Source organism: Mytilus edulis, chromosome 2 (assembly GCF_963676685.1).
Source record: "Mytilus edulis chromosome 2, xbMytEdul2.2, whole genome shotgun sequence".
NCBI classification, from domain to species: domain Eukaryota; kingdom Metazoa; phylum Mollusca; class Bivalvia; order Mytilida; family Mytilidae; genus Mytilus; species Mytilus edulis.
The window spans coordinates 68,980,115-69,005,067 of NC_092345.1; the positions used below are offsets into that span (position 1 = coordinate 68,980,115).

Consider the following 24,953-nt stretch of genomic DNA (forward strand, 5'->3'; position numbering starts at 1 on the left):
CAATCCTGCTTCAATGGATGCATTTACTGAAATTGAAGTTGGAACTTTTTCAAAATTATCTGCATGTTTTACATGTCAAGTTTTTTTTTATTTGTCTCTAGATTTAAGTACCAAAAGAGGGCTTACAAGTAAGTATCAATTTGATAGACAGTAAATTTTTCTTTCTGGGGTCTAATTGTCATTTCTCCATATTTCTTAAAAATCAACAATGATCAATTTTAATAATAGTTTCTGCTTACATGAAAGTAAAATTATTACCTGTATTGACATGTTCAAGGTTAACAATTTCTAAAGCTTCATTCTGTTTCTCTGCCTCTCTGAACTTCACCTCAGTTATATGAATAATAGCACCCAGCATGCAATGTAGAATACTCATGTCCTGAGAAAAGTACAGAAATATACATTATATCACTTATATAGGTATTGTGTACAGAACAAATTTATCCCTTTCAGATATACAGGTATGTATCGAAAAATTAATATTTTTAGTTACTTTTTCATGAAATTTAAGAAGGTTTTACACCAATTATATGTTCTATTTATAAAAATGTTCACCTATTTTGAAAATATATAATAAGTTTTATCTCCTATTAATAAAAGAGATAAATGAATATCTTTTTGATTTTCAGTTATAGTTCAACGGCTGAACAGTTGGCTTAATTGCTGACATCTACTTTATTTGAATTTTGGTGGATATTTGTCTCATTGGCAATCATACCACATCTCCTTATTTTTTTTTATGAAAGAATTGTATACCAAATTTGGCATACAATTTTTTGTAAAAAAAAAATCTTGACCTAAAAATTTACCATATATAGTGTTAAAATTACTTTCTTAACACATTTCTACTGCTTCTTAGTTATTAAAAATCTTGGAGTTTTGAATACATTAATCTGACTAAAGTACATTAATTATCATTCTGCATTTATTTTACAAAATGTTGCATATTTAGTTCTATATTTCCTCTATCATGTATGCATGCATGCATGTATGTATTCATGTTATGCATTTATGTGTGTTTGTGTGTAAGATCAGGAAAGGGTCTTATGTCAACATAAGAATTATCATCCTTCATACTTCTCCATCAAATCCAATTTGTTGTAATACACTCATCTGGTCTGTGTACATCTGCTTATACTCTGTTGTTTTGTTCAATAAGTCCTGACTACCATTCTTCAATATTCTATAATATACATGTCAAAATTAATTGTAGTTTCAAGACATTCTTTCATCATGATGTTTTTTTAGTTTATCCAAGAAGGTCATGTTCAAAATTTAAGTCTAAGGCAGATATTAGTACATTGATGTACACTTCAAATGATAAACTGTCAATTTAACAGTTTACATTAAAGCATTGAATTTATATATAAAAGTAAAGTTTAATATGTTAATATTTGTTTTTTTAATTTGTCCATTATTGGTTATGTAATGGTCCACTGATTACCACAATTGCCTTTTGTCAGTATTAAAGTCTTAAGAGATGGATTGAAATTGGGACAAGATATAAAATGCCCAGCAGGCTCAAAATTTAAATGTTATTGGAAGCACTGGTTCAAATACCCTTTATCAAGAGACTGCATTAAAATAGATCCCCATTTAATATTCAACTTGACCTTTTTACCATGTCAGAGGAACAAAAGAATGAAATTTGAAAAGTACTCAAGTTATTGCATGGAAACAGTAATGATCAGCTAGTCCCTCCAAACTACCCAAAACATAACCGATGGGAAAACCTGATAATAAAAGAAAATGTTCTTACACAATCATTGCAATATTTGGAGGTCACCACCATTAAAAATATTCTCAACTAATAACTAAAGGAACAATATATGGTGGATTCATGACATTTATTTCATGGGAACTGAGTTTTATGGATTGAGGAAAACTTGCATATGTGTCATTTTTAATTTGCTTAAAGGCTGCATACAATCCTATAGAAAATTTGTAATAAGCTGAACATTTAAACTGATGGTTCCCCTATACCCATTAAATCTATGAACAAGAGGCTGTCACAACGACAGCAAACCGGATTTATTAACATTTATTTGTGTCCTGGCAATATCACAAGAACCATAACTGATGAATGCTGAAAGTGAAAATCGTCAATATCAAATTTTGTCATCAGTAACAACATATTTAAATTTGGGAAGCTTTGGTAGAACAGTTCATGCGTAAATGCACGGACACGACTGGAAACTCCATTTTTCAATCTTTCAAGAACCATAACTCCTGAACGGTAAAAGTCAAAATAGCCATTATTGAACTTGACCTTCATTTAGTTGTCAGTAACAACATATTAAAATTTTAAAAGCTTTGGTTGAACGGTTCATGAGTTAATGCACGGACAACATTTGATTGCCGCCCGCCCGCCCAGCCGCACGCCGTACATCCCCAAATCAATAACCGACATTTTTGTCACAGAAATCCGGTTAAAAAGTGTATGCAACGAATTGAAATATATCCACAGTAGGCAAGCAAATACTTTAAAGAAAACAAATAAAAAACAGATGCAAACACTATCTTTATTTCTGTAGGAGATAAATACTAACTTGTAATCTTTTGCTTCTTTTAGGCTTAGTTCGTCCAATTGTTGTCTTTCGGCACCAGCAAACAAGGAATAAAAAATATGGAAGTTCCCTTCATCAAAACTATAATTTACCACTCTTGATTTCTCTAACATGTAGTCACGAACAACAGCTGAAAAAATATATTTGAATTTGCATTAAAATAATGGTGGGAATATATATTTGTTAAAAATGTTTAATTTGAAAGCTCTTCAACTTTAATGATTCTTATACCTCCTTAATATCCTTATTTTAAAATATTTGGCGTTCAGCTTTTCTGATTTAGCACTTCAGACACATGAAACATACATAAAGTTTTGTTTTCATTTCTTCCAGGTTAACATGTGCTTTTTTCAGGTTGTAATTATATTCACTTGAATGTCTAAAAGTAATTTATCTATTATAATTTGTTTTGAATTTAATTGTTACTCAAGAGAATAAAGAGTGTCCTGTAATCTTTTTTATTTTATAAAAGAAATTTTCCCATTCAAATTATTAAAAGATTTACTAGTACAGACTTCCTTGATATAAACCTTCAGCCAGTGGTTCTTATAATATGTGCATTTGAAAAATCATAAATCAGAGAGATCTTCAATAATCTAAAGCCATCAAATAAAATTACTATCGTTAAATTTAAATATTTTACCTCCAAGCACTTGTCCATTTTCCTCAAAACTTAGCTCCAAGAACTTTGCAAATCTACTGGAATTTTCATTCATAATTGTCTGTGCATTTCCAAATGCCTCAAGCAGGGGATTTACCTGAAATAAATCAAAAATATGATAACAACCAATATTTCATAATTGATTTTGCAAGAAATCTCTATAAACAATTTATTAAATAATTCCATTGCACATGTATATCTATCTTCTCAAAATTTTAATATTTCCAAACAGTTAATACTTTTTTATATAACATTTGAATTCTGTTACCAGCCACTTGGAATGAAGCTACAGAAATATGCATTAATAAAAGAAGACTAAAATGAGCACAAAATTGATAAAACCATTTGCATATATGTCAGTTAAATGTCAATATAAATTATAAATTCATTACCTTCACCACTTTATCATGTAGATCTTCATTACCATGTGGACACATATGAACAAAATGTTTGACCATAAGTTTGGTACTTTCGGTTTTACCAGCTCCTGACTCACCACTAACCAATATGACCTGATTAGTCTCTGTTTCACGCATCCTTTGGTAGGCACGAGCAGCAACATTGAATATGTGAGGTGGTGCACTAGCTTCAAACTTTTTCCAATCATACTGTTCATGTTTCTAAAAGTAATATTGCTATTCCAGTGAGGAAATGTTATTTCATAACTGATAAATTATATCTGTAATCTGTTTCCTATAGTAAATCTTTATTTTCTCTCATAAACTAATAATTTGTACAGAAAGAACACATTTATCATAATTATGAAGCAACATCAGTAAATTATCTCCCCTTTTGGTATGGTATAAACAGGGCACAACATTGAATAAACCGTGATAAAGCTTGGTCCTCTATATAAAAATTTTAAGTTGAAGGGAAAATATTGGTAGAAATGTCTTAACCGGGCCTTTTATAGATGACTATTCAGTATGGGCTTTGCTCATAGTTGAAGGCCATACGGTGACCTATCGTTGTTAATATCTGTGTCATTTTGGTCTCTTGTGGACAGTTGTCTCATTGGCAATCATATCACATCGTTTTTTTTATATGGAGGTAACCTGGAAATTACTCATTTGGAGGGTACCATTTTATAGGAATACACAATTAACAATATTCTTTCTACATGGATTACTATCAGATACCAAAGGGAGACAAGTACTGACTACTAACTTATGTGGATCATTCTTTTAAAGGTATGTCCAAATTAAATATGTCATCAGAATAAACCCATATTTTAAAAACAAACATATCAAATTCCCCTTGTTGTAGAAATTTGAGATGAGTAGATGACAAGATGTTATCTTCTTCATTAGTTATCGTTTTCTGAAATGGCATGCAACCAGTTCATGCTTAATAGAACATACATTTTGTACTTTAATTCATAAAAAAAAAATTGTAATGGCAAACGTCTTGGACATCGATTAATTATCTATAAGCATATAAGTACTACACATTTTTTTTTCAATTAAAAGAAAATGAATTAGTTTTAATTTTAAAAGCTATTTATCCCATTTGATTTGGCTATCCTCTAGGGAAGCTCACATTGCTATCTTGACTCAGGGCTAGGTTCTTACAATTAAGTTATTTAAGGTCACTTTAAACACAGGCTTGTTACTTAAGCAAATCTCTCATAACAAAGTTATCATTTTAGTAAGCTGTCATGTAATTGTTTTTCTTTCGCTTTCCTTGATTTTTCAGTTGTCCTTGGTGTCAGCAAGTCCTTTAAAGTTAATTATTTCCACAGTTTTATTTGTACAGCCCCTTAACAGAATTATAATTTGGAATAAACAGTGAGTTCTTTATTTCTACTGATAAACTGTCATTCATTTTTACTTTTAATACACTGTAACCATTGATACTGCATCTAACCAAAGACAGACTTGTCAATAATTCAGTATTTTGTAAAAACAAAATAATACTGAAGTCGGTCATGATGTAACACAACATCTCATCTTATAACAAAACATGACCATGAGAAATCTCATAAGACTTCTGGAATGGATAACGAATGGTGGCCAGTGAAACTGTTTCTCTGTCATCAATTATTTTATAAATTATTCAAGAAAGTCTAATGCAAAGTATCATCAATTAAACTTATTATTTATAGAAATATACTTACATTAATATCAAATATTGATAATTTTTTGTATGGATTAACTGCTATCAAAATTTCTCCACAGTTTGTCTGAAAAGATAAACAAATTTCTTTAATGTCTACGAACATGAAGAAATGACATAAAAAATGTGGTGCACATTGAATAACCTGCGTAGCGGGTTATTTTAAAGTGTGTGCCACATTTTTTATGTCATTTCAAATAGGCAGAAAAAATATTACAGTCATTACTTATAATTTAATTCTTAATTATATTTTGAACCGTAGAAAATCACGAAAAACTTTCATGATGTCACGGTCACATGACATAATTATGTCTATGAGCTGATAACAAAACGACATCAGCCAATCAGAATACACCTTACATCCAAAATTAAATTATTAAGAAATAAATGGGGAATGTATCCCCCTAGGACACAGATGATGCCCCCACTGCTTATAACATTATAAAGGGACATAACTCATGAAAGATAAAAGTGACACTACCCAAATTTGAACATGATCTGTGTTTTGTGGTAATAAGTATTGTGAATATAAAGTGTCATAACATTTGGTTGAGGCAAAATGTGTTTTGTGGTAATTAGCATTGTGAATAAGTGTTTTGTGGTAATAAGCACTGTGAATAAGTGTTTTGTGGTAATTAGCATTGTGAATAAGTGTTTTGTGGTAATTAGCATTGTGAATAAGTGTTTTGTGGTAATAAGCACTGTGAATAAGTGTTTTGTGGTAGTAAGCACTGTGAATAAGTGTTTTGTGGTAATTAGCATTGTGAATAAGTGTTTTGTGGTAATAAGCATTGTGAGTAAGTGTTTTGTGGTAATAAGCACTGTGAATAAGTGTTTTGTGGTAATAAGCATTGTGAATAAATGTTTTGTGGTAATTAGCATTGTGAATAAGTGTTTTGTGGTAATAAGCACTGTGAATAAGTGTTTTGTGGTAATAAGCATTGTGAATAAGTGTTTTGTGGTAATTAGCATTGTGAATAAGTGTTTTGTTGTAATAAGCACTGTGAATAAGTGTTTTGTGGTAATAAGCACTGTGAATAAGTGTTTTGTGGTAATAAGCATTGTGAATAAGTGTTTTGTGGTAATAAGCACTGTGAATAAGTGTTTTGTGGTAATAAGCATTGTGAATAAGTGTTTTGTGGTAATAAGCATTGTGAATAAGTGTTTTGTGGTAATAAGCACACTAATGGGAATAAGTGTTATAACACCTGGTTGAACTAAGGTTAGAGATTGAAAACCAGTTTTGTGACATACGCACTGACTTTCAGACGGAAAAGGGTAAAACTTAATGGCCCTCCCCTAAAGGGAAGGCACAAAAAATATCTATTTAACCTAACATTAAACTTTCTATGTAGTTTTTTTATAATTGGCTGATAGATGAGACATCTTTTTGTCACAATATGTTCTTATAAAGAAAGAAAAAAAAGAGACATTTAAACATAAAGACCAGTGTTTATAGTAGGGTTTTACTATAGGTGCCTTTTTTCAATTATTTCACACAAATAGAAGCAAATAAAAACTGTTTATCACTGACCTTCATCAGTAAATGACACAATTATTTGTGTTTATGTGAAAAAGATGAGGAATTTTGGGGGGTTTTATTTGTAATATGATCTTTTTTTCTTTTCTTTTATAAATTCTTTGTTGCAGCTATTACCATAAATGCTACTATCAATTGCATATTTGTTAGTCTCTGATGCCAGACAACAATAAAAAGACTAATTATTCAGAAATGGGATTGCTGCACATTATATTGCAAGATGATATTACATTTCAATATGCTAATTATGATATCAATCCTGTAATATTTTTGCACAAATAAAAACATCACATTATTTGAACAATAAAACCATGTTCTGTCAGACATTTAATCCAATGGTATGCAATTCTCACTTATCTAATACATATCTTGTGTTAAAATTTAACCAGGAACTTGTGTACATTGAGTACTCAAATTTTAAGATATCTTAAAGGAATAAAAGAAGGCTATTGCTGAATTTTCAATTTAATGTAAACAACATCCTTCCATTTTTAGTGAATAAAAGGTGGTGTGGTGTCTAGACAAAATATAAAAATTTGTAAAGGTTCCAAGGAACCCAGTGTCTTGGCTACTTTTACTGTTGTCTATGTTTTCAGTGTGAATAGGGGAATAATCGTGTGCACATAATAGATTTAGTTAATAAAATAGTTTATGAATATAATAAACGTTTGAAAAACTTAAACTGTAGACTGTATGTATGTTAACTTGAAGAAGTCTGTTTATAATTAAAATATGGATAAACTTCTGGATACTATCTCATGATCATAAACATGCATTGCTTCTGGACAATTTAGTAGAAATCCAGGCTAGTTTAATAAAGTTATTAAAATTTCAAAAACTTTAACCACTACGTGAATGTAATGTTTAAACTGGCAGAAAAACTAAGTATGTAAAATACGGATAAACATGAATTTTTTTTACAAAATTTATTTCTGGATACTATCGCATGTTCATAAACTAGCTTTTGTCCAAGTTTGGTAAAATTCCAGGATAGTTTAAGAAAGTTATTAAAATTTCAAAACATCTTTTACCACAGAGTGAATATTATTGCTGCCGACAACAACACCAATGATGGAATGTAAAATGGCTATGTTTCGCTTTTGCAACAAATGTTGCAGACTCGACAAAAATATAAAATTTGTGAACAAATTGAACAATCAGAAAATATTTGTAGCTTAATAATGTCAATATTAATGTAGACGTAAATCCTTAGTTTGAAAATATTGAAAAATTGACTCTCAAAAATTAAAATTGTCTAAGGGTTTCCACAAAATCATTTGCCTTGCCAACAATTACTAACACTTGCTGCTTTCAGTGTAAAAGTAAATGTTTGACTGTTAAAAAAAGTGAATTCATCATTGAAGAAATATTTTTTAAGTCTTTTTTTTTAAGAACTTTCATTTTCAATGTTCAGTGGAATGTAAAAATTGGAATTAAAAACTCAAATTTGGCATTTAAATAAGAAAGATCCAATAATAGGGAACATGTGTACTAAGTTTCAAGTTGATAGGACTTGAACTGCATCAAAAACTATCTTGACAAAAATTTAACCTAAAACGGGCACATTCATCTTCTATGTTCAGTGGACTTTGAAATTAGGGTAAAAACTAATTTGGCATTTAAATTATACAGATCATTTTATAGGAAAACATGTGAACTAAGTTTTAAGTTGATTTAACTTTAACTTCTTTAAAAACTACATTTTTTGTACCTTAACCAAAAACTTAAACCTGAATGAGACAGAGGGACAAATAAACAGAAGAACAGTCCAAAAGACATAATGCCCCTAGAAGTCTTAAAATCTTCAAATTTAAAATTGTGTCTAAATGTTTATTGCCAAAACTGTCTTTTTTTCTTAAAACAATTCATAAATATTCAAAATGTCGAAATTAACTTAAACCACAGATTTGTGTGTTGACAGTGTCCTCAACCAACACAAGAATGTAGAATTGTTATATCTTGCTTCCGGACAATTATAAAAAGGGATTTTGTCCTCCTTTTTAACAAAATGATTGTAAACAGTAATCTATTGTGCACAATCAATAATTGTTCCTACAAGTATACATGTATGACTTCTATTATTCTGTTAAGTTATAACAATACATTATATATGGCAATATGTGCATATAATTGCAAAATAAGGAAGATTTACTGAATGTGTCAGTACTACAGTGGTGCAACCCTAATTGTTTTAAAATGTTTTAACAATCTTCAAATTTACATGAAAGTTGAGGTATACCAGGGGTATGCATTGACAACGCAAGTTTATTATCATAATGTGGCTATATACACATGATACAACAAACTGAGAATTAAATTATGTCCGCTTTTTTTTCTTTTTTTAAGTCTGAATATGATCAAATAATTTGTCCCATTTTGTAAAATTGAAAAATAAAAATAAATTAAGACCTTATTTTTCGTTGCAATTCTGTCAAGTGAGAAAATCAAAGAGCTGAAAGCTCTGAAGAAAAATGACGCCACTGTCTCTAATATTGGGATAGTTTTTATGCAAGTCTTGATTTTCACATACCGTAATTAGTTTAACAATGCAACATGTCTCGTAAGCATATAATTGATATTCGTATATGTGTGTGTGTGAAGTGAAGGTGCCAACTGGCTGGGTGTTTTTTTTAAGACAAATGAATAGGTCAAGACTACCTGAATTGTACAAATAAATACCGTATAAAGGCTTCTATATTTCTCACTGGTACATAGGCTGAATCCGGGTCCGTTCGCGCCCATTCACGTTTGCACCAACTCATGTTCGCCCCCTTTCACTTTATCACCCTACATGTTCGCAACTAATCTTAATTGGTTTTGTGTTTAATAACTCTGTAAGCAAGTGTTTTCTTTTAAGTATAATTGTTGTCATTGTCTCAAAATAAAGTGAGACAGCATTTTTTTTTTGTGTTGAATAAATCTTAATCATGTTTTGGATAGCGTATTGTTAAAGATAATAATAATCCTTTCTAAATAAAGTGGTATTTTGTCAACGTTTTATTTAGCGTTGAATAACTCTTAATCATGTTTTGGTTAGTGTATTGCTATACTTTGTTTCATTGACCTCTTTCATAATGAAGTGAGATTCTGACTATTTTTTTTCTGTGTGTTGAATAAATTTTATCATGTTTTGGTTATAATAGTGGATTGCTATATTTTGGTTCCTATATTTTATTGTTTCGTTGTTTCAGATCAAAGGGCTTAAAAACAATTATCTTTTGTGTTTTTCCTTTAAAATCTTCAATGTTTTACTCATACCAAGCTAAAAATACATTCAGTATTTACACCAAAGCAATTTAAAACAACAATCATGATTTTCCAATTATTCAACTTGAATTTGAATTAAAATTGGGCGCGAATGAGTAGAGTGCGAATGGACCTTGGGTGTGAACGTGCGAGGTGCGAAAGTGTATTGGGCGCAAACAGACCTGATACCACATAGTCTGAACCCCCTTCTCCCACAAAATATGATGTAAATTAAAAACAAATTGTTCAGAGAATAATTGAAGTCTTTCCACTAGAAAAGATCTATTTTTATATTGAAATATGAAAAATCAGTTTAAAATGTTAGTTCCTATGGCTTTATGACGTCCTATTAACCTATGACCTTGACCTCAATTTCAAGGTCACAAACCATGGACCTTGAATCAAAATATCCTAGGTCTTTAATATGTTTGGTTAATGAGAACTACCACTTGACGCGTAATTTTAAATGTAAGATGGACAAAAACTCCCTTTTATTGTATGCGCAGCCTTTCAACCAAAATATACAAGTAAGGACATGTCGCAACTAATAATTTATGAAAAATTATTTGTCAAAATGTCATACAGTATTTGAAAAGAAGTGAAAATAAGCCAAAATCAAAATTTATAATATGACCTTGACCTTTGACATTGACCTCATTTTCATTTTTAGTACCAATGACCTCATGAAGACCCTAGGTCTCTATCAGTTATGGTTTACCAGTTGAAAATGCATATCGCTTGAATCAAATGAAAAAGGGGGAATAACTCTCATATGGAGTCCCCATAGAGCTATGGTTCAAACGAATATTCTTATCCTAAATATGTAACGAGCAATTTGGTAAAATAAAATCTTTTACGGTTACGAAGGAGAGGTGGCCACAAGAAAAACAGTGTTTGGGGAGATAACTCTTACAACGTAATGTATTTTGTTATAATTACATTTGATATATGTTTCATTATAATACTTTATTCTGATTGGCTAACTGCACATCACATGTTATTCCTCAAGCAATTGCATCACTCAATACAACTTTTCATTCATGATAACATGTGGTCCCACAATAAAGTGCACAGATGAATTGAATAAAAAAGTTATAAAATTCGTGTTTTCATGATCCTAGCTAAAAAAAGTAATTATAAGTATTGAATGTTTCTTTTTGTAACCTCATAGGGTTGCAAAAGCGTTGACCGTGTGCACATTTTTAGAATGAAGCGCTTATGCGCTTCATACAAAAAGTACTTCGGTCAACGCTTTTACACCTCAATGAATTTACAAAAAAAAGCATTCAATACTTATATGCAGTTGTAAATTTTTAAAGCAAAAAGAGTTAATACTAACTTTCACTTTTTTGGATGTTCATGTACATTTTGAATGTATTTATTTTTCTCAACTACATGAATTTTTTGGTGTATTTTTAATGATATATATGAGTAGTCCAAATAATTATTACGTCTGGCAAGGCTTTTTAAATTTTATTCTGAGACACCTTCCTATGACCACAAGGCTATGTTAATTTTTTTCTGGGACGCCTTTTTAGGAAGCCTTCCTACGAACGTCTTAGGAAGGCGTCCCAGAAAAAAATAAAATAGCCTTATTGGATATTTTTATGCATTATTTAACCAGTCGAGTCTTTTACAGGATTGTTTGTTTAATGCTGTTTAAACATTACTGAAAAAAAACCCACCTTAAATTTGCTAATTATTTGACATGAAAGTTTGATTTATTGAAAGGGACTCATAGTTTTCCATTTAATTTTAATAATTGTCTAATGGTTAAAACAATAGCTTCGTTGTTTACTTTTATACACAACAACATATTCACTTTGGTCTCGTTGTTTACCTAATATTCACTATGTACTTGGTAACAGTTATTAATTAACTGAATAGAAAATATTATAATAAATATTATTGGAAGCCGAATTGACGTCAAATAGGTGCCGATTTGACTAGATGCCAATTTAACCAGGTGCCGACTTGACTTGTACGTTTCAATTCCTCTGCGATCGTTTGCGGTATTTTCTTGAGAAAACCTATTTTCCATCATCAAAGAGAAGAAGAAACTGCTTGAAATGATTCCCGAACGCTTCGTGATTGTTAAAATAAGTTTAATTCACTCAAAAAACAATTTTAAAACTTGCGATGTTTAAACAGGAAGTTTCAAAAGCACGTGTAAAAGAAGAAATTAACCGGTGAGAGTGGAAATCCGTACATAACATATATCACTATAGTACGACTTTTAAAGCAAAACAGTTTCATCCTTTTGTAAAACAGTCTTTAATATACCTATCACATTAATGTTTGAAGGGTCTTAAGCTTATTCAAACCATATAAGTCGGTATGAAACACCAAAACGGAATGATAATAACCGATTACGTTTTGTAGTTTACAAAATTCTGGACTGGTTCCTGTCAAACTACAACACTTTCTTCGACTGTAGTGGAATACACACAGAAACCAGTTAGTTTGTAAACTGGTTCCTGGCTGATTACTACACAATGCTCATGCATAATGATAACACAAGCACATTCCTCCAGTTTGTATTGAAATTAGTAAATACGAAACCAAGCGCGGTAGGCAGAGAAATCAGGTCGGCAGTTATGGAACAATGACTGCGTCATTTTCCAAAAAATCAGAGATCACTGAATATCTGATTAATTTGTACAATTTTCATCTAATGTTGCAAATATAATTTGAAAAAAAATTCATAAAATTTTCTAGGGCTCAATTTGTGTGGGAAACTGTTCAACTGAAGTGAAACACAAATTCAATCTGTAAACTATCATCTTGATCATTATACACTAATGTGCCAAAATCAAGTTGTAAAGCTGAAGACATTAAAACCCTAGATAAGTAAAAAGTCCCTAAATTGTGTGACTGTGTCAAGTCAAATTCCTGTGTGATTACCAATGAGATTTCTCTGCACAAGTGACCAAATGATAGAACAACTTAACTGTAACAACTGAAGGTCACTGTACGATCTACAACAACGCAACGAATAAAACCAATCCTTCATAGTATCTAAAGGCCCCAAAATGACAAATGTAAAACAATTCTAATAAAATAACTAAGGTGATTTAAAATATATTTAAAATTACGTAATGATATACGGTAGTTTAAATGACCTTTTGACTTGCAAGATAAAGCACTATTTGTGGTTTTTTTTTCTGTTTCCATAAAGAAGCATATAAATTTCTCAACAAAACCTTCTAACTCAATAGTGATTAAGCTCTTTGAAACCTGGGTACATATTCAACTTATAATATAATAAAGTTACTGTAATCAAGAATTCTCATCTGAAAAATATGTTTTGCTCATAAAGATTTCACTGACAGCCTGATCAAAACTGGGAGCTTTGAATAAAGTTTCTCACATGACATTCACACTTTTTCTAAACATGTCATATCATATTTCCTTATTTAAATACTCAAACATACAAAAAGGCCAAATGCATCCTGTTTTTCAATTGAGATGGAGGATCTTTAAGCACGAAATATATTATGTGGTCAATACACTGCATTTCTTACATTTAGGGAAAAGGTTTTATATGTTGTATCATAATATTAGCTTTCTCATTTTCCAGATTGTTTTTTATAGTCAAAGCTGTGTTTCACAATAGATATCTTTAATCAGAAATTTAGGATCTTGTCAAGCCTCTTACTTTCTAGATATGGGATTTGATTGCACAAACATTCAAGAATGAAATTCAGTTTTTAGCTACCAGAAAATAACCTAGTGTTTTGATATATACATGACATAGCATTCTAAAAATAAAGTGACTTTACTCACAAGTTGAAATCATATAAAAACACATTTTTTCATGGTTATTATAAAACTTTTCTTGCAAAACACAATATCATTAATATGTTGACTTTTGAAAATGACTTCAAGATAATGTCTAAATGAACTTTTAAACAAGAGGTCAAGTGACAATTTGGACATTGAATCCTCTTGCCTTGAAGTGGCATTAGCCTACTCTTTTTTCGAAATCTACAAGGGTGCTCTCCTTTACACTGGTCAGCCATTTATCAACCACTTACGACAAACTATCATCATTTCTCAAGATCAAACTCACAAGTGGTGTCAAGGGAGAGCCAAACAGCTACCAATAGTGAGCAAATCTCATGCTGTATGGCAAGTGTTTAAGTTTAAGTCAGAATACAAACATCACAAGACCACTAAAAATTTCACTATTACACCTATTCAAGCAATAACACAATATCTGCAGTAGTTTATATGTGCTGTCCCTATATTCTCATCTTCCACATAAGATTAAAATAGATGGGCAGCACATTTATTATAGACTAAAGATATTGTAAGATTGTATGAATAGGGACAAGAGCACATAAAATGTATGTAAAAATAAGTAGAAATTAGAAGCTACAATGTAATCTTGTGAGGACAAAACACATAAAGTGCCTGTGGTTTCACACTACATATTGCAAATGCCTTTAGGCTTTATTGTCCAGAACATATCTATTTCATTCTGAATCAGTGGCAGCAGATTCAGAACATTTTATAAGGGGGTTATAGTCAAGCTTTAGTAATTCCCTATATTATCAACCAAATTTCCCACGAAATGGGGGTTGCGGGCCCCCAGCCCCAACCCCACTTGGATCCACCTATGTGATTGAGATTAATTGATAATTCAATATCAAATTGTGAAAACCTTCTTTTTTTAGTCTATTTGTCTAGAAGTCAGTAAGTGTTGGCTTTCATTTCGCCCCCTCTACTTCTCTGTCCAACTGGCTCTAGCACCCTCAGCTAGCACCACTGAATTTCCAGATTGTTTTTTACTGATCTTTACTGTGTCTACCATCTGATATCATATTTTAGCAATTGAAAGTAATTGTAAATAGTAAACAAACGTTATTTCTAGTATATTCATGTTAATCTATAGACACAGAAAACCCACAGGCACCTAAAATAATAAAGATAAAAAAAATATAAATAATCGTAAACAATGGTAAAACAAAAACAAAATTGCCCTCGGCATACTTCAATCTCAATCCACTTTACATCAGCGTGAGTCCTTCACGAATTTGCAATAATCTCGAATGAGATGGGTTTCTCTGTGTTGATTTGGTACATTGTCTACTGCCCAAAACGTCGACAAACTTAAATCATAAAGTTTATTAGTATTTGGGGACATTGTGAAGAGGGGAAAGAAACGAGACTTACTTCCTGTGAATGTGCTGAGATAGGAAGCTTATACATATTAAAAAGAAAGAAAGAAGGTGACTGAATATTTCAACTCTACTCTACTAACTACCCCTTTCAAAACTTCACTGATTCTCTGATCAATTTATGTTTGGAAACCACTGTTACAAACCCTCATTCGGCACACCTGAGACCAGAGACATATAATACATTGTATTATATGTCTCTGCTGAGACTGAGACTACTAACACTATGTGCATACAGTACTCGTCAGGCTCAGTTCACACCACGTGGTTCACACCAATACAAACTTACAGATGATATCGGATATGTTCCTAATGTCGTAACTACGTAAAATCCCGTTCCATTTTCACGATTGTGATCTACCGAATTAGACTATTTACCGAGTTTGAAATAACATGAGCACTGTGACACGACGGGTGCCACATGACGTGGAGCAGGATCTGTTTATCCGCGTTATGGAGCACCTGAGATCACCCCCCAGTTTTTGGTGGGGTTCGCGTTGCCTAGTCTTTTGTGTACTATTATTTGTCTGTTAGTCTTTTTATTATTTTTTGGCCATGGCGTTGTCAGTTTTGTTTCGACTCATGAGTTTGCCTGTCCCTCTGATATCTTTTGCTCCTCTTTTACAAGCTAGGATGAAATTTGGAAAAAAGGCAGGACAGGAGTTTTGAACAAAAAAAAGCAGAATGAGCAACTTAGAAAAAAAAGCAGGATGACAACTGGTTTATCGCTATTAACTTGAAAAAAAGTCGGGATAAACTAGTAAAACAGTAAAAGGCAGGACCGTATAAGTGAAAAATAAAAAAAGCAGGACAGAATTTACAACTAAAAATAAAAATGCAAGACACAATTTGTCATCCGAGCCAAATGGTAGCTCCCTAACTCACAGTAGGTGCCACACAATCTAGAACAAAGGGCACACATTTACAACCCTAAAACATTTAAACATCTAAAATGCAAGTTCCTCTGAATGACAATAATGTATAATGCATTTTGATATATCGGCTATATAAAACCGTAAACTGGCCAGGGCCGTAAATTACATGAAGGCATGTAGGCAGTTGCCTCCTATTGCGGGCTGACCCAAAAATAAAAAATACGGAAAAACACCCAGAAAATAAAAAAAAAATGGTTAAATCATGCATTATTTTATAGCACCGGTTATTAATTTGACCAACAAGGTGATTAATCATAATTGCAGGGTGTGTTCGATATTTAAATCTGGTGAATATCGCTGAACGGTACCCAACTCCTTTGCACACGTTAAAATTTCCCGCCAAGTTTGTAGCACGGGATTTTCCTGTGTCTCATTCGCGGGCATAATAATTGTGAACGATCGTTTTCTGCGCTACGGCGCCTCAAAACATGGAATAGGTCAACAATGACGAAAAACAGCTTGTGTGGTCTTGCTATGCTACACATACATATAAGGGACAATGTTGGCAATATTGAAGGTATAGAAGTGCTCAAGAGATGGGATTCATCCCGTCATAGAAAAGGCGCCTTGACATTTGATAAAACTTTCAGTATAAACAAAGTGTTACGTTATATTAATTTGAATTTTATGGTCAAAATTATGAGTAATAAATTACATGTGAATTCTCAGTTTAAGGTTTGTAAATTGTGTCTGTGAAGCGAAGTTAAAATAGCTCGATTTGAGCAGACAAAAAAGCAGGATAAACCATAAAAATGCTCAAGTTGGCAATGTCAAGGAGTCTTTCATTTTAAGTTCGCAAATTGTTTCACTAAACCTTAGTATAAATGGCTTGTGAAGTCATAAAGCAGTATAAAGCGTAAATAAATATTACTTTACACCTAATCTTACTCTGAATTATTAAATTGAGAATGAAAATGGGGAATGTTTCAAAGAGACAACAACCCGACCATAGAGCAGACAACTGTATTCAATATTTTAGGCGCTTAATTATTGAAATGTAACAAAATTCTAACAAGTGGTGGATTCTGGGGAGGTACATTGCATACAGGGAAAAAAAACGAAAAAAAAAATCATTTTTTGTCTAAAAAGGGTCTTAAAATATTTCCAGGGGATGCAATTTACGGCCCTGCTGGCTGCGGTTTATCTTCATGCTTTATGTTTATATCAGAGAGTCGGACATGTGTATATATGTGTCACTGTGTATACGAATTATTTGTAACGTTATGTTCGGTAATAAGCTAACAAAAACTTTTAAAATATGTTTATATTGTCTTAAGATTGATATGTAACCAAATTAAAGTGAAATAAACTTAAATTCCATCATGTATGACAGTCACGGCGACAACCTGCTGTCTGGTCAATTTTTTAACAAAGAAAAAACATGGATAAGGAGAGATAGTTATACGAATCAGTACAATGTATTTTATATCATACGTGTGTTATAGTAACTTCAGAGAATAGAGTGAATATTGTTCCAAATATATAAGTATCAGTTCCAAAGAAATACGGTTATACATCCGCGCAGTAAAGTCGTGATTGTGTGGGATGTATAAATATGCTGCCACGTCCATTCGGACTGAGGGTGTTGGTTCCGGATGATGTCTCGTGATGGGATAGTGCCAAACCCCTCTACACGTTATAGAACTGGCCTTGCAACAAACTGGTCATGTCGTTAGGGAGGGTAGTCGGAGGGGCCTGTTTTCAGGCAAACTTTCTATCGGGCCGTTTTAAAAGTTTACATGCAGTTTGCCTTTCCAGTTGCAGTTGCAGTTGAAATTTGAGCTTGTGCTCGACCCATTTTATTAGATTATTGTTTATTTGTTCTCGTTACCTAGAATGGAATAATTGCTACTGGATAACAAGAAACCAAGTTGAACAATCAATCTAACAAGCTTACGCGTAATATGGTAAGTCGTTTTTTTTTAAATTAACTCCCGAGAGTCAGATATTTCAAGCACGACCAAGACACTTCACATGGAATAATACGGTTGTTAATATTCATTGGAACATCATTGTTTCGATTTCTCATTATAGTTGAAAAACTCATCAACTATACCAGGCCTCAAACAAGACGCTTGTTTCGTCTCTATAAAACTCGTCCGTGGTGCTCGGGCCAAAACAGCTTGAAAAACATAACGAACAATTGCTCAATTAAATAGCATTTCAACAAAACAAATCACAGAAGTAGTGCAAAACCTGACAAAACCAGACATGTCCGTAAACCAGGGCAACCCTACGTTTTACACTTTGAAAGTTTAACAATTCTTAAATTCATTATTGCGGGGGAAATCCGTTTTCAATATTACCAAGAAATGTATTATGATTATTAATGGAAAAACAAACAAACATTTGCTTTGTATTTTAAGACCGTACACAGCATTGTAACAATTTACGTTCATATAAGTTTAACCTTTTGATGTAACTGATTTGCCACCATGAAAGCTAACACGACTTCAATCAGGCAAAGACAAACATATTGTATTAAAAGTCTTTGAATAAGGTAATGAAAGGGGTATATTTTTGAATCAGGTCAATAGAAATAATAAAAAAAAATGATTTCTAACTTGAATGCACTGCCGGCACCGTTGTTTTTTTAACCGATTTCTCTTTTTAAAAAAAGTAGACTGCATATAAATATGTTGTAGGTTGCACTGTTTGTACCTAGTGTTAGCGACCGATTATCAAATTTAGAACGAAATGGCAATGTAAAAATAATAAACTGATAGATTTGACACCACACAAAGTTGTTGCAATGTGATATTAAACATTAAAGATTAATATTCAAAAATATAAGACTTCTTTTGAAAACTCTCATTATTGTATGGAAGGAATTTACAAATGTTTTGATTTCATTTCCGTGTCAGGAATGTTCTAAAATAAGACATGAACGATTCAAGATGCAATATTAATTTCAATGGACATCAAACGTGACAGAACCAAACGTTCAAACTAAACCGATACTTCTTTTGTTATAAGTTTTGTTTTAATGTAAGAAATAAAATCAGGGAGTTTCTATATTTTGAAATCGCTGGGCCGTTTAAAGCTTATACTACATTGTGCTTGTTTGCATGCTCAGTATATTTTATCTCGCATGGTCCTACAGTCAGACAAGCACACAAACCACAAACAGCTGGCCCCCTTTTCACCTCACATGTCCTACAGTCAGACAAGCACACAAACCACAAACAGCTGGCCCCCTTTTCACCTCACACATGTCCTACAGTCAGACAAGCACACAAACCACAAACAGCTGGCCCCCTTTTCACCTCACACATGTCCTACAGTCAGACAAGCACACAAACCACAAACAGCTGGCCCCCTTTTCACCTCACATGGTCATACAGGCAGACAAGCTTAACAGTATAACGCTTAATTGTCTTTTTACTTTCAGTGAGACTTATATTATTGCTCTCATTAAAATGGATTGTTCGAGTAAGTAAAACAGAAGATAATGAACTCGTCGGACATGATAGTCAGTTGTGGAAGTGTTTCAAAATATTGCTTCCCAAGTTCTTCCTGGGTAACACTGTTTAGCGAAGGATAAAACAATAACAAGAATATAGCTAAACGCATATATAGTATGAAAGAATTAAAAAAATTATATTAACTGAATTAATCAAAATGCAAAACTAGAGGTTCTTAAGAGCCTGTGTCGCTCACCTGTTACTGTATTTACTGATGTCGGCCATCTTGGTTGGTAGGCGGGGTCATTAGACACTCTTTTCTTTTAAGTATGGTTAAATTTGGCCCATAGTTTTAGAAAAGAAGATTTTTGTACAAGTTACAAAAATGACGAAAAACTGTTCAATATTGACTATAGAGGACAATAACTCCTTAAGGGGTTCTCTGACAATTTTGGTCATGTTGACTTATTTGTAGATCTGAACATTATTGCTGTTTACAGTTTATCTCTATCTATAATAGTATTGAAAACAATAACCAAAAACTGCAAAATGTCCTTAAAATTACCAATTTTAGGGCAGCAACCCAACAACGGGTTGTAGGATTCATCTGAAAATTTGTGAGGGATAGATCTTATTCTGATGGACATTTTAATCTTGAAAGATTTGCCCTAAATGTCTTAGTTTCAAAGATATAAAGCAAAAACTGCATTTTACCACTATGTTCTAATTTTAGCAATGTCGGCCATTTTGTTTGGTAGGTGGGGTCATCGGACACATTTTTTAAACTATATACCACAATTATGATTGTGGCCAAGTTAGTTTAAATTTGTCCTAGTAGTTTTAGAGAAGATTTTTGTACAAGTTACAAAAAATGACGAAAAAGTTGTTAAAATTGACTATTAAGGGCAATAACTCCTTAAGGGGTTGACTGACAATTTTGGTCATGTCGACTTATTTATTATGCTGAACATTATTGCTGTTTACAGTTTATCTCTATCTATAATAGTATTCAAGATAATAACCAAAAACTGCAAAATTTCCTTAAAATTACCAATTCGGGGACAGCAACCCAGCAACAGATTGTCCGATTCGTCTGAAAATTTCAGGGCAGATAGATCTTGACCTGATCAACAATTTAAACCATGTCAGATTTGCTCTAAATGCTTTGGTTTTAAAGATATAAGCCAAAATATACATTTTACCCCTGTGTTCTATTTTTAGCCATGGCGGCCATCTTAGTTTCATGGCCAGGTCATCGGACACATTTTTTAAACTAGATACCCCAAGGATGATTGTGGCCAAGTTTGGTTAAATTTGGCCAGGTAGTTTCAGAGGAGAAGATTTTTGAAAAAGTTTACGGACGACGGACGCCAAGTGATGAGAAAAGCTCACTTGACCTTTCAGGTCAGGTGAGCTAAAAATGTAATATCAAATAGAGATATTTCGAAAGGTAGAACTATATACTATATATGTATAGTTTCATAAGTGATAAGGATGCAACCTTGTAACGAATTTTTACTTGATCTGAGTCTCTCTCTCTTTTACACCGTGACAAGAAAAGTCATGCTTGTTGTTGTTATTAGTCAATAAACTCGTGTTTATACGGTCAAAATTTGTATGCCTTTAAAATTAATTTTAAACTTTAAAAGGACTTGGCGAACATTTTAACATGTTTAATATGAACTTATAAACCAATTAATCTCACCATGTTTCGTGGAAATTAAGAAACATAACTAAGAAGTGTATTTTTAAATCTAGGCTAATATTGTTTATTTTGACCTATAGCTGACCATTTACAAAAAATAGACAGTAGCATGCTATTACTAAAGGAGTATTGAAAATCCCAAAACTAAAATAATTAATTAATTGATTTCTATCAGTAAAGCTGGAGTTACACATTCACGATTTTTACTGCCGTCCTTGACAGGACTATTCCCGATTAAAATTTGTCAAAAGTCTGATCAAGATCCTGTGAATCGTGGATGGAAATTCAAACTTTAATTTAAATTTGTAAAAAAATAATTTAATCACGACAACAATCAGATATTGTTCAGGAAGCATCGATATTCAACCGTTTCCAATCGAATTTATCCCGATAATCCCGTTCTCAATCCGCTTCTAATCCAATTTGTATATTTCGCCTGGTAAAATTCGACCGAGTCTGTCACGACTGCGTCCCGATTCTACCGAATGTAATCCGACAAATATAAAACAGTCCGCTCTAACACATTGCAAACGGCTTTGTTTGGTCTCAGTAGTATTGTATTCTGTAATTGTCGGGACTCAGACGTGGGTATCATTAACGAATTTCGTATTAATAACGGGACTGTTCCGGAACGGTTTCGGCAAAAACGGTTCGCAATCGACAAGATCTGGATGCAATCTGGACTCAATCGGCAGAAAAACGGCAATGAAAAATTTCTCCAGATCATTCCCGTTCCACAGGACACCGTCCAGAATACACAGAACATTGTTAGGATTTTGATCCGATACAGCAGAATTTATCATAGGCACGATTGTAATCCGACTAGACAAAATCGGCTGAGTTTCCCCGAATGTTACGGGACGCATCTAACTGTCGGGGTGCTTCGTCGAACTATTCGGACCCTTCCCGACCCGTAGGAATCTGTTAAGAACTTAAACGACTGCGGTCAGACGATGATAGGACATTCCAGATAATTGAGGATAGTAATCTGACTTTTTTACTTTTCGTGTTGTATCGCTGTCTGATCTCAAACGGGAACAATAATCGGCAATGTGTGAACCCCGCATTAGGCAATAGATATATCTTTGAATGCGTTTGAATTTTGGTTTTTGTTTTGGATGTCTTTCTATTCCATATTGAGCTTAACTGCTACCGTTTGATATTAATAAGCCTATGCCTAATTGTAGTTTCGAAATATGTTTTATTCGTAGCAATTCTCAAAACTGAATAAAACAAGTAAGATGGCTTCCTAAATATTGAAATACACTTGAACAATTATCAAGAAAAATATACAAAGATTATGCAATTTAAAAAACCCAAATTTAATGTCAGTGAATTGCAAGAATGATCGATCCATAGAATTGAGTACAAAACCATTGGTATAATTGTAAGGAGGTTTAAACATTCACAAAAGTTACGTGTGACACATAATTAATAACATTTTGCACATATATAAGCAATTTCGTCAGTTTAAAAGACCGTAACTTAGTGTTTGTATACTGTGTATATAATTATAGGCACAACATTTTTTGCAATATTAAGGTTTATATAACTTGCTCTATTACCCATGAATCGAATAAAAAAAATCCCATAACATTTAATCTGAAGGCCGACACCGCTCTTTTTTTAACAGATTCCTCATCCCGATCCCAAAAACAAAATCTAACATGGGTGACTGAAACATATCGTTATATGCACATAATAAATCAATATCAGTTTTCTCTTGAATTCAAAATTTGATTTTGTTTGGGGTGGTTCGATTCCATCTGAAAGGATAGCAGTTAACAAAGTGGGTTGAAAACAGTTAACAGCTAACATTTATCTCAGATAATAGTTAACAACGTCTTGAAAAAGGCCAAAACAGGTTAACATAAAAAGGTATAGCCCCCCCCCCCCCCCCTCTTCTAATGTCTTGATATAAATGAAGACGGACCAAACAATCACAGACCGGTCTCTTTCCGTAGTAGTTAATTTTTCTTCCGTCTTAAAAATGAATGTAGACATCGTTCACAAGTTGACACTTTTAGTATTTCGAGAAATATTTCAAATATTTAGAACAATTTGACATAAGTAAATCAACAGAAACGTCGTTATGCGTTCTCATAAAGTCATCTTTAAAAAAATGATTTACTTTTTCCAGTGAATGCTTCATCTATTGGTGTAAACTATATATTTTTTTAAATAAATTTACCTATTTTGAAATTCGACGTGTATAATGTCAAATAATGAAAATACAAATTGTTTAGTCTCAAAGAAAATGTGTAAAATTTCCTCCCCTATTTTTGGCGAATAGATGCAATTTGGGTACTGTGACGTTATATAGATGCTAACAATTTCGATGGTTTGCCAACAAATTAATTTATTAAATATCTCGAGATCAATCATTACCTATTTACATTTTTTAAATAGTGACCAACGTGAACACTCATTGTATTTCTGTCATACGTTTTACATTATCTCCAGAAGGGCAAAGTGTACCATACATGTAGCATGATAATTCGGATTATATGTTTTAGGTTCTATATCTCTAAAGTATTTCGTCACCATTTTACAATCGGTCAGTTTATTTTCGATTTATGAGTTTAACTGTCCCTCTGATATCTTCTGCCCCTCTTTTATAATTACTAGTACCCCGGTTTTTCTATATTTTTGAAGAAAAAAAACATTCGACATACATACATTGTAATATATCAAGTACTGGCGATGTCGACTAGTAAAGATCGGCAGTACAATACAATTCATGTGCTCAAATGACTTAATATTTTACTTACATATATTTCATCTTTAGCATATCTGTCTCTCAGAACATTTTGAATGCTGTCTTCATCAAGTCTCTCAAGTTGGGACAAATCTTCAACTCCTTTTGAAATTGAAGCCATGTTACCCGGTTGAACACACTAATCTGTATTTATCCCTGGTCTCATCAGCCCATGCTATAACGTCAATGAAGTCTGAACTACACGTACGAGAACAACCATTTAAATTATTTATGTCTTTGTTGAAATCTATTCCATTCTATTAGTCGTTATAGAACTTCCGCATTCAGATTTTCAATGAACACTAAATTTGACACCTTCGTAGAAAGGATTAATAATATTAATAAATAGTAACCTTTTGGTTAATATCATTCAAATCAGCACGATGTTCATTGAAAATAATTTCTCACAAAAGTCAAATTTACACCAAAAATTGTAGATAGTGTTCAGTATCGGTACATAGATAGTTTCAGAAATCCGATATGCCAACTATTACATTGTCAGTGTACCGTGTGATCATTTGCATAATAATACCCGACATTTAATAATTGTTTGCTTATTGAATGCATGATATATATTGTTAAACAAGGTATACAAGGAAGCCATGTTTACATGATCTCTTAATACCTCAAACCGTATAGTCTTGGGCAGGTTTTAAATATACAAAGCTAATATTGGCCCTAGAATAAACAGAATTATGGTTAAGCACTTCCAAACTTGTCTGTTACTGATTTACTTGAAAAGTGGACCCCCTTTTCACCGAAACACATTTCAAATCAACGTTAGAATAAAAATCCGATACACAATCGATAATAAAGCAGATTTTTGATAAAGAAAAATC

The 24,953-nt window shown here is 32.4% G+C and overlaps 1 protein-coding gene across 1 annotated transcript in view; it reads right to left on the minus strand.

Annotated features, from left to right (window-relative positions):
• Nucleotides 1-24,648, minus strand: part of LOC139512765 (chitin synthase chs-2-like) — a 93,816-nt gene extending 69,168 nt beyond the window's left edge. The window contains exons 1-7 of the mRNA XM_071300652.1: nt 24,128-24,648; nt 5,345-5,410; nt 3,621-3,848; nt 3,211-3,325; nt 2,550-2,697; nt 1,078-1,183; nt 259-379 (exon numbers count right to left, since the gene is read on the minus strand). Of these exons, the coding sequence (XP_071156753.1) occupies nt 259-379; nt 1,078-1,183; nt 2,550-2,697; nt 3,211-3,325; nt 3,621-3,848; nt 5,345-5,410; nt 24,128-24,235 (892 nt within the window). The 5' untranslated portion in view covers nt 24,236-24,648. The remainder of the gene's footprint in view (nt 1-258; nt 380-1,077; nt 1,184-2,549; nt 2,698-3,210; nt 3,326-3,620; nt 3,849-5,344; nt 5,411-24,127) is intronic.
• Between the last annotated feature and the right edge of the window lie 305 nt (nt 24,649-24,953).